This window comes from Portunus trituberculatus, chromosome 28 (genome assembly GCF_017591435.1).
Source record: "Portunus trituberculatus isolate SZX2019 chromosome 28, ASM1759143v1, whole genome shotgun sequence".
In the NCBI taxonomy this organism is placed as follows: Eukaryota; Metazoa; Arthropoda; class Malacostraca; order Decapoda; family Portunidae; genus Portunus; species Portunus trituberculatus.
Window position 1 is genome coordinate 5,664,770 of NC_059282.1, and position 18,207 is coordinate 5,682,976.

At 41.2% G+C, this 18,207-nt stretch overlaps 2 protein-coding genes, 1 long non-coding RNA gene and 1 other non-coding gene across 6 annotated transcripts in view; 3 read left to right on the top strand and 1 right to left on the bottom strand.

The window, feature by feature from the left end:
• The window catches only part of LOC123510014, a 12,218-nt gene extending 9,239 nt beyond the window's left edge, over positions 1 to 2,979 (bottom strand). Inside the window, exon 1 of the long non-coding RNA XR_006676352.1 lies at positions 2,845 to 2,979. This is a non-coding gene — a long non-coding RNA (uncharacterized LOC123510014). The remainder of the gene's footprint in view (positions 1 to 2,844) is intronic.
• Positions 1 to 6,131, top strand: part of LOC123510013 (organic solute transporter subunit alpha-like) — a 34,349-nt gene extending 28,218 nt beyond the window's left edge. For all 3 annotated transcript variants that reach the window (XM_045264694.1, XM_045264696.1, XM_045264695.1), the window contains 5 exons: positions 2,988 to 3,139; positions 3,346 to 3,587; positions 4,019 to 4,114; positions 4,554 to 4,825; positions 5,340 to 6,131. In XM_045264694.1, coding sequence (XP_045120629.1) covers positions 2,988 to 3,139; positions 3,346 to 3,587; positions 4,019 to 4,114; positions 4,554 to 4,825; positions 5,340 to 5,581 — 1,004 coding nt within the window. In that variant the 3' untranslated portion in view covers positions 5,582 to 6,131. The remainder of the gene's footprint in view (positions 1 to 2,987; positions 3,140 to 3,345; positions 3,588 to 4,018; positions 4,115 to 4,553; positions 4,826 to 5,339) is intronic.
• Positions 6,132 to 7,520: 1,389 nt separating this feature from the next.
• On the top strand, positions 7,521 to 7,679 carry LOC123510375. The gene has a single exon (XR_006676480.1). It is a non-coding gene; the product is annotated as a U1 spliceosomal RNA (small nuclear RNA).
• A 945-nt stretch (positions 7,680 to 8,624) lies between these two features.
• Positions 8,625 to 18,107, top strand: LOC123510009 (DNA mismatch repair protein Msh3-like). The gene is made up of 20 exons (XM_045264687.1): positions 8,625 to 8,884; positions 10,921 to 11,043; positions 11,296 to 11,482; positions 11,585 to 11,702; positions 11,875 to 12,072; positions 12,363 to 12,493; positions 12,633 to 12,892; positions 13,048 to 13,211; positions 13,434 to 13,640; positions 13,967 to 14,119; positions 14,272 to 14,446; positions 14,612 to 14,799; positions 14,974 to 15,094; positions 15,223 to 15,335; positions 15,520 to 15,616; positions 15,753 to 16,004; positions 16,177 to 16,334; positions 16,519 to 16,820; positions 16,954 to 17,119; positions 17,417 to 18,107. The coding sequence occupies exons 2-20, from the start codon at positions 10,921 to 10,923 to the stop codon at positions 17,529 to 17,531; spliced, it is 3,228 nt and encodes a 1,075-aa protein (XP_045120622.1). The 5' UTR covers positions 8,625 to 8,884; the 3' UTR covers positions 17,532 to 18,107.
• Positions 18,108 to 18,207: the final 100 nt, after the last annotated feature.

An 18,207-nucleotide genomic window follows, 5' to 3' on the forward strand; every position in this document is an offset into this window, starting at 1 on the left:
TCATTACCTTGATAGTTTTCAGAATCTTCCGGTATTTTTTTTTTCATTCAATAGTGAAACTTGAGACGAAAAAAAAAGGTAGTTGTTATTTATAGGATAGTTTTTAAATGTTTCTTTCTTGTCTACTAATCTGACTGAATTAACAAACACTTAACCCCTTGAGTACCATGACGCGATTCTATTTTCATTCTGCTTACTATTTGGTGATCTTATACAGCTTCAGGAACATATGTAGAGATTAAAATAGTGAAGACTGTGACCATTAACCTTCTGACCTCGAGAGACCCTTCCTAATATTAATAATATGGTCTAATCATACACAAAACACAAGGTAAGAATGTGTCCCAGTACTGAAGGGGTAAAGGAGAGATCAGCGAGAACAGTTGTAGCACAGAACACAAGAAGAAAAGCAAACGAAGTAAAAAGAAAACCGCTTGCTACTCTTGGCCAAACAACGTGAAGAAATAAAAAAGAAAAAAATACGGAAAATATTGTGGGTGTGTACGTGTGTGTCAGTTTGTGCGTGTGTGTGTGCGTGCCTGAGTGTGTGGCGCTTTCCCATGCACTTCTGTATAGCTTTTCACGGAGACTTGGGACGCATTAATGATTTCCTCCCACCAGTCGACCTTCTGCTGGAGGAGATTTGGGTACATGTATATTTGGCGTCGCAGATTTAAAGATGAATAGGGAAAGACACGTTTTTTTTTTTTTTTTTTTTGCCGTTCGTGTCTTAGTCAACCTGGCGCGTGGTGTCCGGCGCTGATTGTTGCTTTGAAGGGAAGGAGTGACTCACTTATTTGGACTTGCCACCTCCTCCTCCTCCTCCTCCTCCTCCTCCTCCTCCTCCTCCTCTTCCTCTTCCTCCTTCTCCTCCTCCTCCTCCTCAGCCACCTACGCCGCCCCCCGCTGTTTCCACGCACGTTTTCTTTCAATACACGCTTGTGGTGAAAATAGAACGAGGAGGATAATCTACTTAATTGCTGCCAGTAGTAATAGTAGTAGTAGTAGTAGTAGTAGTAGTAGTAGTAGTAGTAGTAGTAAAGGTGTTGGTGGTGGTAGTGGTGGTAGTAGTGGTAGTAGTAGTAATAAAGGTGGTGGTGATGGTAGTAGTAGTAGTAGTAGTAGTAGTAGTAGTAGTAGTAGTAGTAGTAGTAGTAGTAGTAGTAGTAGTAGTAGTAGTAGTAGTTGTTGTTGTTGTTGTTGTTCTCTCTCTCTCTCTCTCTCTCTCTCTCTCTCTCTCTCTCTCTCTCTCTCTCTCTCTCTCTCTCTCTCTCTCTCTCAACAGGTGAAAGGATAATTACCAATAACTTGTTGAGAGACTGACTGACAGGGTACTGACATGACATGCTGGTAACAACTGACTCTCTCTCTCTCTCTCTCTCTCTCTCTCTCTCTCTCTCTCTCTCTCTCTCTCTCTCTCTCTCTCTCTCTCTCTGCTTTTTTTATATTATTCCAAGCCATATTTTCAGTTTGAATTCCTGCTCTCCAAACACCTGTCTTACTCTTCATCTTCCTCGCGCCTTGCTCTTCCTCATCCTTGTTGCCAGTAAAGACGATGTACCTTATGCCTGAGAGAGAGAGAGAGAGAGAGAGAGAGAGAGAGAGAGAGAGAGAGAGAGAGAGAGAGAGAGACCATACGCCCCGGAAGCATCTCAATATTGGAGCGCATGTGTGTGTGTGTGTGTGTGTGTGTGTGTGTGTGTGTGTGTGTGTGTGTGTAAGCAAGACGGTAATGTTTGTTATTCCCAGAGATAAACACGCTGACATTGGCGTGAACTTAAGGTACTGAATAATGGGGCTTTGGTAATGCTCGTCTGGGTAAACACGAGAGCAAGCAGGCTGGTAAGAAGCCCTGAGAGAGTCTAGGAGGGAGAGGGAGGAGAAGTGACAGGGAGAAAGAGTGAGAGGTTAATAATTGATAGCCCGTTACGCAGATCAGTGAGGGAAACCAGATGCGTGAGTCACTAATGCTTTTTCTTCTCTTTTCATGACTATTTTCAAAAGCCGTAGAGATTATTAGTCAAGTTTCCATGTGTGTTTATATTTTTTTCATACCGGTAGTAAAGAATTCTTGTTAGAATATCATAAAAGCACCCTTGAAAACTCCCTGTAGCTTCCACTAAAGTTTAACCCCTTTAGTACCATGATGCGTTCTCATATTCATTCTGTTTACTATTAGTGATTTTATACAGCTTCAGAAACTCATGTGGGCGGTTGAAATAGTGACGATTCTGGCCATTAATCTTCTGACCTCCATAGCCTCTTCATAATGTAAATAAAATCATCTAATCATACCCAAAACTCATGTTAAAAACTGCGTCCCAGTATTGAAGGGGTTAAGACGAATGAAATATTTACAAACACACTCCACTGAACGACAAAACCTATGAGTAAGTCAGGAAAGGAAATAAAAAGGCAAGAAGGGAAAGGGGTGGATGAGTACATTAAAACAAGGAAGAAAGGGACGAAGGGGCAAAGGAGGGGGAAGTGTGAGGGCATGGCACGGTGCGGGGGTTGCATGAGTCAGACACAAAAACTTGCTGGCTACCTAAATGTGCGAGTGAAGGTCGTGTGTAGGGAAGAACAACTGCTGCGCCACAATGCTACCGAGGAGTGCATGGAAAACTGATGGTGTGCCTGTCCTCTTGATATTAATGAGAGAGAGAGAGAGAGAGAGAGAGAGAGAGAGAGAGAGAGAGAGTGTGTGTGTGTGTGTGTGTGTGTTTACCAACAACAAATTTTCAAATGAATTTGTCTATACGTCTTAGTAAATAAAAAAGGAAATATTTGGCCGACTGACGAGGAAGAAGGAAGAAGTGAATGTCTTTGCTTTTTTGTGTTTACCTCTCTCTCTCTCTCTCTCTCTCTCTCTCTCTCTCTCTCTCTCTCTCTCTCTCTGAAAGGTAAAGCGTGTTGAAAGACTGAATGACAACCTGGTGACGGAGATTACCTACTAAAAACTCCCACTCTCTCTTTTTCCCCTTCAGCCATGGGCACTCCAGGCTGGGTGCTGCTAGGACTGGCCACCATCGCCTACTTGATCCTCCTGGCAGTGTTCTACGATACCGTCAAACACGTCATCCAGCACTGCCACGTGCAACACAAGGAGACCACTGCTATTGTGTTGACAGTGTACCCGGTGAGTGTGTGTGTGTGTGTGTGTGTGTGTGTGTGTGTGTGTGTGTGTGTGTGTTTGTATACAAGATCTGGTTCGTCTGGTTCTGTTTACGTATGTGTATTTATCTAGTCTTACTCTCTCTCTCTCTCTCTCTCTCTCTCTCTCTCTCTCTCTCTCTCTCTCTCTCTCTCTCTCTCTCTAACCCTCCCATTCTCCCTTCCCTCTAGGTCCTCGGTCTCTGCAGTTACCTCGGTTTACTCTTCCAAAAAGCGAACTTATTTCTGGACGCCGCCGCTCAGCTTTGGTTCGCCTTCTGCATGTACCAGTTCTTCACTATGACCCTCAAGTACTTCGGGGGCGAGACTCGGTTCGTGACCAAAACTAGTGGTCTTGCGCTTCCCTGGAGGAGCCCGCCTTGCTGCTGCTGGCCGTGCTGCATCTTCCTGTGCCCAAAGGAAACTGTTAATAAGTGAGTGAGCAAGAGAGCAAGTGTCCCGTCCCTGGAAAATAAGGAGTGTTTTGATAAGGATAAGGATGCTGAAGAATTATTGGTTAGGGAGGTATAGGAATAATAGGATATGTAAATAAGGATGCGTAAAAGAAAATGGTGTTGCTAGTTGTTCTTCCTTATTTTTTGTGGGAATATCAATGATGTGATTCATTCCCCTCTTGTAATTAATAGATACCCAATCCCACTTCAAAATTTCAGCTGATATTCTCACTCTTTCAGTTAATTTGAATCTTCACGATATTTTAGCAGCATGAAGGTTCTTGTAGATTAGTTTTTCCTCTTGTCAGGGTCGCGTATATGTAGGCAGCTTAATTGATTTTCTTCTCGTGTCATTTGCTTAGTATCAGGTGACAATTGGCTGTCTTTATATGTCTGTGCTTTCCTTCCAGGCGACAGATCCGCTTCGTAAAGATCTTGGTGTTGCAGCATCAGTGGGTTCAGCTGGTGCTCTCCATTATTGGCCTCACGATGTGGCTGGAAGGATGGTTAGTGTTGCTAATAGTTTTTCCTTCCTTCACCAGTGTCTTCTCTCTACCTTTTATCCATTTATATATATATATATATATATATATATATATATATATATATATATATATATATATATATATATATATATATATATATATATATATATATATATATATATATATATATATATATATATATATATATATATATATATATATATATATATATATATATATATATATATATATATATATATATATATATATATATATATATATATATATATATATATATATATATATATATATATATATATATATTTGTACCATTTCCTCAAAGTCTCTCCTTGCTGTCATCTATTTATGCATTCTTTGGTTATCAGAAGTTATAATTCTTACTTTATGTGACTGTGTATTCCTGTGCACTTACTTATACATGTATCTATCGTTTCCTCAGGTACGTAAACATGAGCGTGAAGCCAGATAACGCATACATCTACTTGTACATCATCTCCACCGTCTCCTTCTCCTTTGGACTTTGGGGCTTCATCGTGGGCTTCAAGGCGTCCCTGCGGCAGCTTCAGGAGTTCCATTACACCCCCAAGATCGTCACGTTTCAACTGTGTCTCGTGTTTCTGCGCCTCCAAACTCTGATCGTTAATTCCATCCTGGTACCGACGGGCGCCATCCCCTGCCTGCCACCCCTCTCCCCTCGTGTCTTTGCCAATGGTATGTACTATGAAGGGATTTCCGTGTGTTTCCACCATATTGTGTTCCTGAAGTATATCCTTGTTTCTTTACGTATAGCTCTAGTTTATTTTGTTATCTTCTATTTGGTTTAGTTTGTATTTAGCTGTATTTTAGTTATTTGCTATTAATCCCGTCACCGATCATTAGCGATTTTATTTTTAGCTAGTTAGACAATTAGTTATTTTCATTTAGTTGTAGTTAAGTATCTTGTTTAACTTGATTTTGTGACCATGCACCACTAACGTCTAGATCAGCATACCTACACACAAGTAGACTTGACTTCATTTAATTAAGAGGGAGGTTTCAAAACATTTATCTCCTTTTGGGGGGACTAACTCTTTCGGACCTGCAAAGAAACTGTCAACTAAGTGGGCTTTTTTTTTTTTTTTATCTATGTTGCCCTTAGCCAGTTTTCCCTCTTACATAAAACAAGACACCACTACCATCGCCATCTCACTATCTCACCATCTCACCACAACCATAATTTTTGCAGTCATCCTCAACTCTCTTCTGCTGGGACAACTTTTGATCCTGGTGATCGTAGCCCGGCACTACTACAAGCTACCGACACCCCTGATGGTGACTCTCTCCCCTGACGGCGTGGTGGAGGATGAAAAGAAACAGGTCCCCCTCAAAGAAAACGGAAACTTTAAGGGAGTTAAGGTGGAGGGAGCGAAGGAAGGTGGGCCGCTTGTAGTGCAGAAGAATGGCTTGATTGAAAAGACTACAGAGTGATAAGATTCTTGAGTTATCTGGTGATTTTTGTTGTATTTATTGTTGTACTCTCTCTCTCTCTCTCTCTCTCTCTCTCTCTCTCTCTCTCTCTCTCTCTCTCTCTCTCTCTCTCTCTCTCTCTCTCTCCCCTTTTCCTCTTTCTTTGTGTTCTATTATACTAGTAATGTGTTCATTCCAACACAACACACACACACACGCACACGCACACACACACACACACACACACACACACACACACACACACACACACGCGCGCGCGCGCGCGACCGAGGTGAATCACACACACCTTGCCATTTCTTATATAGATACATATAGGTCACAGAAGTAGTTTTAAATTATCAAAAATCATTTATAACTTTATAAGAGAAATTTTTGTATAGGTACTTATTTTTTGCACGTTTTGTTTATAATGTATAATGTTTACACTAATTTTTGTATGAAATCTTGTCTGCTGTGATTTTATGTTATTGTAATCATATACATATGACATGTGTTTTGAATTCTGTAATGAGAATTATAATTTTGGATTAAATAAAACAAAAGTTACACACGCCTTTAGTTAAGGACTATCCTATAGTAGTGTAGTACTACGTTAATTATCTCTCAGGTTACAGTAGTAGCTTCTTGCACTGAGAAGTAATTAACTATACCAAATGAGTGAAATGCTTAGCGTCTTATAGGGAGGGGTCAAGTGAGGGTTTGAACGAAGTGTCAGAGATACTATATAATTCATTGATCCTTGAGGGAGGGGAAGAGGTGAGTGTGTGGTGTATTTACCTAGTTGTATTTACCTAGTTATAGTTTTACAGGGCCTGGGCTTTACGCTCGTGTGGCCCCGTCTCCATATCTACACTTATCCAATTTTTCTTTAAAACTATGCACACTCGTTGCTGACACCACTTCTTCACTCAAACTGTTCCACGTCTCAACACATCTTTGTGGGAAACTATATTTCTTAACATCTCTCAGACATCTTCCTTTCTCAACTTTTTACTATGCGATATTGTGCTTCGAATGTCATATTCTTCTCTCAGGATCAGTTTCTCATTATCCACTTGGTCCATTCCGTTGATCAATTTATAAACTTGTATCAGATCCCCTCTCTCCCTTCTCTGTTCCAGGGTTGGTAGATCTATAGCCTTTAGTCTCTCCTCATATGTCATCCCTTCAAATTCTGGAACCATTCTTGTAGCCATTTTTTGTAGTCTCCAACTTTCTTATGTGTTTCTTTTTATGAGGGGTCCACACTACTCCTACATATTCCAATCTGGGTCTTATTATAGTACTTATCAATTTCTTCATCATTTCTTTGTCCATGTAATGAAATGCTACTCCAATATTCTTTAGCAAATTATATGTCTCTGAAAATTCTATCAATATGGCTTACCGGTTGATTGTTTTCTTCCATCGTCACTCCTAAGTCCCTTTCCTTTTTTTACTTTCTACAGTTCTACTCCACATTGTCCACATTGAATTCCATTTCCCACTTGTGTGTGTGTGTGTGTGTGTGTGTGTGTGTGTGTGTGTGTGTGTGTGTGATTCACTACGGTCGCTTTCTGGTCACCCAGCCAGCCTTTACTCTATACGGAAAGAGCTCAGCTCATAGACCGATCATCGGGTAGGACCACACCACACACCATATACCGGGACACCGAGGCTACAACCCATCGAATTACGTCTCGTACCTACTTGCTGCTATGTTAATAGCGGCTACACATCCATTTGTCTCACCGCGCCCGGGACTCGAACCCGCATGTGTATTTTACTTAGTAGTTATATTTACCTAGTTGTGCCTTACAGGAAAGAGCAATATGTTCGTGCTGTCCTGTCTCTGTACCTATATGTGTGTGTGTGTGTGTGTGTGTGTGTGTGTGTATTTTACCAATGTCGTCTGCTGGTCACCCAGCCAGCCTTCCCCAATACGGAGCGAGCTCAGAGCTCATAGACCGATCTTCAGGTAGGACTTATCGAGTGTGTGTGTCCCAGGGCGAGGCCTGCCATTGCACTCCGGCAGTTCTGACCCCTGCGATTAACCCAAATGTGGTTAACTCGAGGGATAAATTTTTGTTAGTGGGGATTGCGTTCGCGTTTGCGTTCGCGCATTGTAATTCACTGTTTGATCTGCTGCAGTCTCTGACGAGGCAGCCAGACGTTACCCTACGGAACGAGCTCAGAGCTCATTATTTCCGATCTTGGGTAGGCCTGAGACCAGGCACACACCACATACCGGGACAACAAGGTCACAACTCCTCGATTTACATCCCGTACCTACTCACTGCTAGGTGAACAGGGGCTACACGTCAAAGGAGACACACCCAAATATCTCCACCCGGCCGGGGAATCGAACCCCGGTCGTCTGGCTTGTGAAGTCAGCGCTCTAATGAGTCTAACCACTGAGCTACCGGGCCGTGTGTGTGTGTGTGTGTGTGTGTGTGTGTGTGTGTAATTCACCTCGGTCGTCTGCTGGTCACCCAGCCAGTCTTCCCCATTTCGGAGCGAGCTCAGAGCTCATAGACCGATCTTCGGGTAGGACTGAGACCACAACACACTCCACACACCGGGAAAGCGAGGCCACAACCCATCGAGTTACATCCCGTACCTATTTTGCTAAGTGAACAGGGGCCACACATTAAGAGGGTTGCCCATTTGCCTCGCCGCTTCCCGGGACTCAACCCTCTCAATTGTGAGTCGAGCGTGCTAACCAAGATGTATTAGACTAAGTCTAATACATGTACAAGATGTATTAGACTAAGTCTAATACATCTTGGTGCTAACCACTACACTACGCGGTGTGTGTGTGTGTGTGTGTGTGTGTCACACATAAAAGCTATTAGTTGAAATGTTCATCATTGTGCATGATCTCTGCATATTTTGAGTATATTTTAATGTCGAAAATTATTTGATATTATGCGCTGTACAGTACATATTCCTGTGAGTGTATAGCACCGAAGAAAAACGAACACCGAAGCTGTCTCTGCTGACTAAATTTTGGCGCGCAACGGCGAAAGTAAAGTATCGAGGGAAAAAAATAATCTAATGTCTCTTGCAATAAAACACAACTTCACTGATATCCAATCACATTGCCATTAGATTCTAATTCCAAAAGAGTAATACAACACAAAAACTGAGCGAATAAGTAGGTTAGTATGCCAGTAAGGACATAATTTTCAGATCAGCTGAGGCCCGAAGACGAAGTTGACTTGACGGTGGTGGCGGTGCGGCGCTGGTCGGCAACTGAGGTGTTTGTTATGGTCTGTGTTTAGGTGTGTTTGTTGTGGTGGGCAGCGAAATAATCAAGGAAAGGTAAGTTTATCTGTATTGTTAAGTAAATTCATAAATAGTTAATGTGTATGAGTGTTGCTGATGCCTAAAGGTAGCAAATATACCAGCCTGTGTTGTGTGGGTGATGTGGTGTTTGTTGTTGCTGGCAGTAAACTCGTGCGGGAAGTGTCAAGGAAATCAACAACTTGCCAATGTTACTAATGTTTCTGATGCTTGATTCTAAAATATTGAAGTGTGTGTTGATTCTGTATAAGGAATTATTTGTAATACATCCGCGTTCCCCACCCCTCCCTCCTTCCCTAAACAACCTTGGGGCATGTGGGAATCGGGACTTCTAGGTGGGGGCGAGAAATCAGCGAAAAATGGATAACATAACATAACATAAATAATAGGATAACAAAGGGCCACCAGGGCCCATCTAGGTTATCCTGTATCAGTCGCACAGCGACCTCGTCATCAGTACTTAAAGATACACTTACAAGTACACAATACATTATATACTAATTCTAAATATTTGGCCCATTAACAGGGCTAAGTCCTGCAGCGAAATCCTCTACAATTTGTGGTCCCCATACATGGGGATCATGTCTTGTTTAACTATAGTAAATTTCTTATAAAACTATCATGCAGTGCTATACATAATTATAAATCTAATAAATTTAAGTGCTTATCTAATCTGTTTTTAAACATTGTCAAACTAGTGCTATTTACAACCGTCTCTGGCAATGCATTCCAGAAGTCTACCACCCTATGACTAAAGAAATATTTTCTTATATCTAACCTGCAGCCTTGCTTTCTAATCTTCCTGCCATGATTTCTAGTCCTACTTCCTCCTCTAAGGTAAAGAAAGATCTCACATCTATGTAGTTTGTATCTGAGAACATTTTAAATAACTCTATCATATCCCCTCTTATACATCTCCTCTCAAATGAAAACATGTTTAATTCCTTTAATCTATCTCTATACTCCAGGCACTTCAAAGCTGGTATCATCCTAGTTGCTCTTCTCTGAACTGCTTCTAACATGTTGATATCCTGCCTATAGTGGGGTGACCAGGCCTGTATGCAATACTCTAAATGGGGCCTAACATAGGAATTATATAAGCTACGCACCACTTCCTTACTTTTATAACTAACATTTCTATTTATAAAACCCAGGATCCTATTTGCCCTATTTCTTGCTTCTAAACATTGCTTTGAAAATTTCATAGTCCTGTCTATCACTACTCCTAAATCCTTTCTTTCCTTCCTCTACTGCCTCTAGCCAACATCCCTCCATCTCATAGTTAAAGTTTGTGTTGTCTTTACCTAAATGCATAACCTGACACTTTTTAGAATTAAACTCCATCTGCCACCTGTCTGCCCATGCTATCAGCCTGTCCAGGTCTCGTTGTATTCTGTAATTGTCCTTGGATGTTGAAAGTTTGCGAAAATTTAACTTCTCTGAATTCTTTTTACATAACCCATTCTAGCGGGGGCAGGGGCTGCATCCTCCAAATTTTCTGATGGAACACTAACCTAGCTAAACACCTCAAAAATTATTCCGTTATGCCCAGCCGATGAGGTGGAGATTTTTAGATCAACGGGATAGCCAACCAGTTGAATTTGTGTAAATGTCAAACTGGAATTTATCAGCATCTAATGTCAGTGAAAACTGCTGAGGCTTGACACTGATTTATGAAAGAGCCACCCATTGATATGTTACTTAAATAAAACAGAGAAATCAACAGACAGGGATATCATACTCTTAGTTTAAGGCAAGGCACTAACTATTTATAAGATTAGGACTAGGCTATCAGGACATAATAGTAGTTTTGAGTGAAACATGCTTTGTCAGTTTCTCATGGAGGCTGTAAGATGTATCAGCCATTTATAGGGTAGGTTGAAGGATGATGATGCCATAAGATATTTCAGGTAAGCTTTAAGTGCTGGCCCCAAGACATTTCAGCCATGTTAAGTGCAAGTCATAAGGGATTTTGTATGTTTTTAGTTTGGGTTGCAACATTTTTAGTTTTGGATTCACAATAAACAAATACCTCTCTTTTTCTGTGTTTGAAGATGTCTGGCGCCAAGAAACAACCCACCATTTCCATGTTCTTTGCTCCATCAAACAATGGAGGGTCAAAGAAGTATACAACAGATGAGGGGACAAGAGTCAAGAACCATACACAGGTGGCTGAGGTAAAGAACACATTCCACTTTCCATGATGCATATAACACTTAAGAGCAACTCAATATTGTTCTTAGATATTCATCCAGTCAATAATCTTTTTAACTTTGTGTGATGTGCTATCATAATCTGTCCTCACAATCTGTTCATTTCCCTGTGGAGTCAGTGGTGAGAAGATTGCCCTGTTGTTTACCTGCCTTAAAAGCTGTCTTGTGTAAATGAAGGAGGAAGGAGTGATGACAGAGCTATCATTGCGTTACTAGGTGGGCATCTCCCCAGCCATGAAGCGTGCCGGCAGCAAAACCAAGGGAAGCAAAGGCGGTAAAACATCAGCAAAGAGAGCAAGGATTGAAGAAGACCTGGAAAGTTCACCTCCATCTCAAAATGGCAGTCCCAAGAAGAGAAGTCTCACGCCATGGACGAAAGAAAGACTTGGTGCATTTTCCTGTGGTGTGTAAATGTTTGTAGTCATTTTGATTGTGATAGTGACTACATGAATAGAGTATAACTTTCTATCAATGTGTTCTTATGTCTCTTGTTTGATACTTTCAGATTCTGCTGTTGATGAGAATGAGGGAAGTGCAATGGCTGTAGATGAAGTGGAACCACCTCAAGAAACAGTCTCCAAAAATGAAAAGAATGGCATTAGTGATAGATTAAATGCTTTCAAGTCAGTAACATTTGATTTCTTAACCTTTGATCACATAATCTTCTTTAGAAGTTTCTGTCTTGATTTCATTGTTTTTCAGTACCATGAAATAGTTTGTATAGCACTTGACCTTCATATCAACATGGAATATCATGTTTTTGGACAGGAACATTATTCAAACTCTCATTTTCAGGAACACAAGTAGCAGCAGCAGCAGTAGCAGTAGCAATCAACAGTCATCATTATCATCAGCTCCCTCATCATCCCTCAAGCCTGCAGTTCTTAAACCTCTGCCAGGAATGAAGCTGACCCCTCTGGAGCAGCAGGTGGCAGACATTAAGAACAAGCAGCCTGAAGTGCTCTTGTTTGTTGAGTGTGGCTATAAGTACAGGTACTTGTCTCTGTGTGTCTGCCTTATCATACTCTTAGGGACTTTGATTTGAAGAGTATTTTCTTGTTTGTAGGTTATATTTAGTGACTTTTTGTGTTTAAGTTTGGATGTATGCAATTTTAAGTTGATCAGCATATTGTAGAAAATTTATGCTGAGAGTGAGACTTAGAACTTGCTTATTTAAGTATGTTCTTTGCATTCCTCAAAATATGACTTAAAAGAAAGTGAGTGAAGAAAGCCCCTGCTCCAGCACCAGCCCAGCCTTGAAGCTGACTCAAAACTCTCCACAGATTTTTTGGTAATGATGCTGAGATTGCTGCTAAAGAACTGAACATTATGGCTCATCTGGACCACAGCTTCATGACTGCCAGTATTCCCACACATCGCCTCTATGTGCATGTCCGCCGCCTGGTGGCTAAAGGTACATATTGAGTAAAGCAAGGCACAACTTTTAACATTTTGCTTTGATATTTTATCAACATTCCAATGTATAACTGATAAAGGTGCACTTTCCATAGAGTATTTTTACCATTTATCATTGACTTTCTCCCACATCTCAGGCTACAAGGTTGGAGTGGTGAAGCAGACTGAGACCGCTGCCCTCAAAGCTGCTGGAGCCAATAAGACAGCTCCCTTTGGGCGCAAATTGACAGCACTCTATACTCGCTCCACCCTGATAGGGGAAGATGTAACTCCTGGGTCAAGAGGAGCGGGACTAGAGGATGGAGATGTGTCTGAGGGGACTACAGCCATGCTGCTGGTGTTGAATGAAGACAAGGGTCCCTCAGGGAAAGATGGGGCTGTCATTATATCCATGGTGGTTAGTACAAAGAGGTTGTGACAATGCAACACCCTCTAGAATTATTATATAACTTCTTCTACATCCTCTAGAACTACTACAGTGTAACTTTGCTATGTTGATGTACACATTTGGATTGCTTTATGTCTGCCTCACCGAATCCTTCATCCCATCAGGCCATCCAGCCCAGCACAGGTGATATCATATACGACACCTTTGAGGACTCCAAGACCAGGACTGAACTGTGTTGTCGTCTGGACCACCTACAGCCTGTGGAAGCTGTTGTCTCACCAAACACTTCAGAACTCACCACTAAAACTATCACCACCTCAGCCACCAAGTAAGTCAGGCATGGTGTTAGTAGAGATAAAGTAATTAAATGATGATTACTTATCTTTGTGATGTGATGAGTGATTGAATAAACGATTTAGAGATAGCATCCAGTTATACATTTAGTTATGACTGGAAGAATGCAAATGAGGCAGGATTAGTGGATGGTACAATGTGCATAGAACATTTATAGTTTGAAAATACTGCCTATAGTATCCTTTCTTACCTTTAGGAATGATGACTGTATCCGAATTGAACGGCTAGACGAGAGGAAGTTTGACAGTAAGGAGTCTTTGAAGCTCATTGTCAATCTGTTTAATGGAGAGGAGGAAAAAGTGAACCACATCTCCACTCTGCCTTCCTGTGTGATTGGCTGCCTGGGGGCCACCTTGCGGTACCTTGCTGAGTTCAAGCTGGATGGTATTGTCAAGATGGCTGGGTAAGTTTTGATGAATGTTCTCTCGTACATACTGTGTTTAATGAAGTGTTTTACTTATCATTGATTAATATGTATGCATGCACTGTTGATCTGTAATTTGTGTTTACTTTCATATATAGCTACTGTTTAAATAGTGAATTTTTTGTGTGTGATTTGATTTTTGATTGTTTTGAAGATTTCGATACTCTTTTTAAAGTCAGAGTGTATACTTTCATGTATGTTATTTATAATTTTTCTTTTCATTCATCTATGGTATGTGTATCAACACTTATTCAATGTTTTAGCTTGTTCTCTTGTATGTTTCATGAAGATGTTTTCTTTTAAAGTTCCATCCAGAAGTACAGCTCAAGCCGCCACCACATGAGGTTGTCCGGTGCCACGCTGCGCAACCTGGAGGTGCTGACCAATGCCTCAGAGGGTGGCACCAAGGGCAGCCTCTTCTGGGCTCTGGACAACACACAGACCAAGTTTGGGTCCAGGTGAGCTCTGGTTTATATTCTTTTGTCATAAGAAGTTTCAAAACAATCTTAAAGCTAGTGTGTATTCCTTTCTCTGTTTTACAGCTTGTGTGTGTTCATAAAACCAAGATGTTTGTTTTGTGATACTTGATTTCCTATTACTCTATGTTCAGGTTACTGCTTCGGTGGATCACACAGCCACTGCTGGACGAGGGAGAGATTAGGGATCGGCAGGACATGGTGGAGGAGATGATGACCTCCAGTGCCCCAGTGCTGGTGAAGCTCAAGGAGGCTTTGTACAAACTGCCAGACTTTGAGAGGGCCATTACCACCATTTTCCATAAGAAAGTAAGCAGCAGTAGAGTATTGATAAGAGTATTTAGAATGTTAGTTTTGGAAGGAAAATAAGTTTGTATATTTTTACAAGCATTTTTTTGCATTTTAGTTCAGTATTCCAATCAATTCCATCCCAAAAGCATATATAGACTTCTCCAACCTAGCCTTTGTTTGCAGTGCAGCCCTCATGAGTTCTGGCTGGCTGTGCAAGGTCTCAGCCACCTCCACTCTGAGCTTTCAAGGGCTGGAGGGAACCTGGAGGAGACCATTACCTCTCCCTGCCTTGTGGAGCTTCTTAGGGATGTCTTGGAGGGCCTGGCCAATGTGGAAGCCTATGCTGCCAATATTAATGAAGCCAGTGCCAAGTGAGACATGTTCAAAAAGGGTCACAGTAATCCCCTTCTGGTCTTGGTCAACTAAGTGATGTAGATACTGGTTTATTTTTGTATTGTCATTGCTTTTATATTCTAGAGCATCCAGTATTTCACAGCCTTATTTTGCAGGTCTGTTTATGTGTATTACTTGTGTCAATATTTCAGAGAAGGCAAGAAAACCACACTTCTCAGGGATTTCTCAGAGTATCCAGATGTTATCAAAAGGCAGCAAGACATTACTGAGGTGGAGAAAAAGTTGAATGATCTTATTCCAGATATTGCAAGGGTTTGTATCTGTCTGCTGATTTTATCTGACCCTTTTCCTGCAGAAGATCCTGAAGATGTTATAGATATTTCTCTTATTTGTACCCATGGAATAATAATTTTTATAATTTAGAGGCCATTATTTTACAGACTCTAAGTGTGCCTGCATTCAAGTACACCACAGTATCTGGCCTTGAGTACTTGATAGAAGTCACCAATGCCCGGATCAAAGCTGTCCCCAAGTCCTGGTCCAAGATTAGCTCGTGAGTTGACTTACCACACTAATCTACATGAAAGAACCTTTGCTCGTTACTTGTTTGAAGTGTTTGTGAAATTAACATTTTTTGTCATCAGGAGTTTTGTTTATAAGCACTTGCCAAAAGTTATAAGATTTAACAGTTTATATTCTGACATAACAACTTTAACAACAACAATTTTCTCTGGCAGAACAAAAGCTGTCAGCAGATTTAGATCTCCAGAAATAGAGAAACACTTCCAGAAGTTACAGCAACTGAGGGAGCAGCTACAGATGGACTGTCATGAGGTGTGTGGCATCAAGTAAGGTAACAGATGCATTTGTATGGCATCACTCAAGGAAAGAGCATGCTCTGGTTTTTTGTCATTTACATTGTTCTATTCTTCCTTAATTTTGAACACTACAGAGTCCCTTTTCTTTGCAGGCATGGCTCAAGGTGCTGGAGTCATTCTCTGGGCACTACCACCGCCACCGCCAAGCCGTGAGGTCCCTTGCTGTCCTGGATGCTGTGTCAGCCTTGGCTGGAGTGGCAAAGTCTCAGGGATACTGCCGTCCAAAATTGTCTGCCAAAGGGAGTGGCGGAGCAAAACTGAAAATTGTGCAAGGTCGACATCCTGTGGTGAGCCAGATTAAGATGGGAGACCAGCAGTATGTTGCCAATGACACCAACATGGAGGTGAGTGTGTGTGGCTTCTGGTACTGATGTAATAGAAAGAGGGAGCTGGTCTTATGCACTAGTTTGATCTACTTTGTCTCCATATGATCAGCCTTATAATCAGTTGTTCATTGCTTTCATATATTACCACTGATGACTTCCATAACTCTCCTCATGATGCTGGTTGGCACAGGTTGATGGGGAGCGGGTGATGCTGGTGACGGGACCAAACATGGGTGGCAAGTCATGCTACATGCGACAAGTTGCCCTCATTGCCCTCATGGCACAGATGGGAAGCTTTGTTCCTGCAGACTCTGTTGAGATGACAATTCTAGATGGCATTTACACAAGGCAAGTGAAATACCATATCAATCATGAGCTCATAAATACTTTCAGGCATGCAGTCTGTTCTATTCTACATGTTATTTCTCTCTTACATTGTGTATAAGCATGTGTTTACTAATCTTCCCTATATAGATGTAAACACTGTCCAAGATGGTGCTTCACTGAGACTGACTAATAATGCTTCTTCTAGGATGGGCGCTGCGGATGAGATATTCTCTGGACGCAGTACCTTCATGGTGGAAGTCGGGGAGACTGCTGACATCATGCGAGAAGCCACCAAGGACTCACTGGTGATCCTGGACGAGCTGGGTAGAGGTACCTCCACACATGACGGTGTGGCAGTGGCCATGGCTGTGTTGGACCACTTCCTCAATCGTGTTGGCTGCCTCACTGTCTTTGTCACCCACTACCTCCCTCTTACAGACTTTGGCCGCATCTACCCTAAGCAAGTGGGCAACTACCACATGGCATTTATCGTGAATGATGAGGAAGGTGAGTCAGTCTGAGTGTATGGCATACCTAGTGTATCATTGGAAAGTGGTGTTTTGTGCAGTCTGAGAGTAATAAGCTACTACTGTTACTGCTACTACTACTACCACAACAGTAACCCTCTTACCATGAACAGAGAGTGATGGAGTAGAAGCAGTGACCTTCATGTACCAGCTGACCTCTGGGAGTGCTGGCCAAAGCTATGGCCTCAATGTGGCCCGCCTGGCTGAGGTGCCCCAATCTATCCTGGTCAGAGCTGCTGAAAAGTCAAAGGAGCTCGAGAAAACCTGTATTTCTAAGAGGTCAGTGAAATATCTTGCTAATTTTTCTTGAGCTTCTTTAAGAGTTGAAGTTGTCTTCTCTATTTTGTTGTTGCTAGTGCAGTGTTGACTTAGTTTGTGTAAATTTTCTTAATTTGTCTTGATTATCCAAAGTTCTGTATGCTGTCTTTTCTGGTATTCTAGTAATAAAATATTTAAACTGGAACATTTACATTATCCAGTGCACATATTCACTAAGCAAACTATTTTTATACACACTACAGTATATTACTTCAAAAGGATGTACAGTATGCTGATGACTTTTACTTCCACTTTCAGGAAGAGAATGAAGCTTTTCCAGAATTTGATGGCAAGTAAGGTCACTGGAGAGATAAGGCAGCACCTGGAGGCTCTGAAGACTGTCGATGAGGGAACAGTGTGTGAAGATACCTAAGTAAGCTGCTCTACAAGAATAATGAAAGAAAGAAGAATATTAAACTTACAAATGGAAAGCCTCTCAAGATCCCACATGAATGGTCATTTACAGAAATTGATGAAGGTCAAAATCTTAATAGTTCACAAGATATTGATAATTGATTGAGTGAAGATGTAAACTCAGAATTTGACATTTTTTTTATTGTGTTAGAATAATAAAATAACTAAGAATGTTCAGACTAATTAGAGACATTAGAATTCATTATTTTCACAATTTCATTTGGTCAGCATCTGGTTAATTCTGCCTTGTAAGAAACGATTATATATGTACAAGATGTTCTTCCATCAGTTTCTTTTCCATTGCAACGTCATCATCTTAACTTCACTTTTCCACCAATAACTTCACATCACCCACATCATCCCTCACCACCACCATCACAGAAACTTCATCCCTGCCTAGTTTTAACAAGTTAGAAATCCCCTTTTTTCAGCTGTGACTTGCCTGTATGATGTGTGAACATTCCTGTATCCCTTGATAATTATGTTATAGTACAAGGAGTCAAATGGTTTTAGGTAAATAAATATGTGCTTGATATGCAGTAACTGTTTTTGACCTCTAGAAGTATGAAGTCATGATGTCAGTTTATAAGAAGTTGAAAAGGAATAGTATTTGGATTAGCTTTGAAATTTTTTTG

Bases quoted from the DNA above. Each gene is read 5' to 3' on its own strand.
- LOC123510009 (XM_045264687.1), top strand. From the start codon at position 10,921: ATGTCTGGCGCCAAGAAACAACCCACCATTTCCATGTTCTTTGCTCCA. The intron at 11,483-11,584 runs GTGTGTAAATGT...TGATACTTTCAG, and splicing joins ACTTGGTGCATTTTCCTGTG to ATTCTGCTGTTGATGAGAAT. The intron at 12,494-12,632 runs GTACATATTGAG...CCCACATCTCAG, and splicing joins CCGCCGCCTGGTGGCTAAAG to GCTACAAGGTTGGAGTGGTG.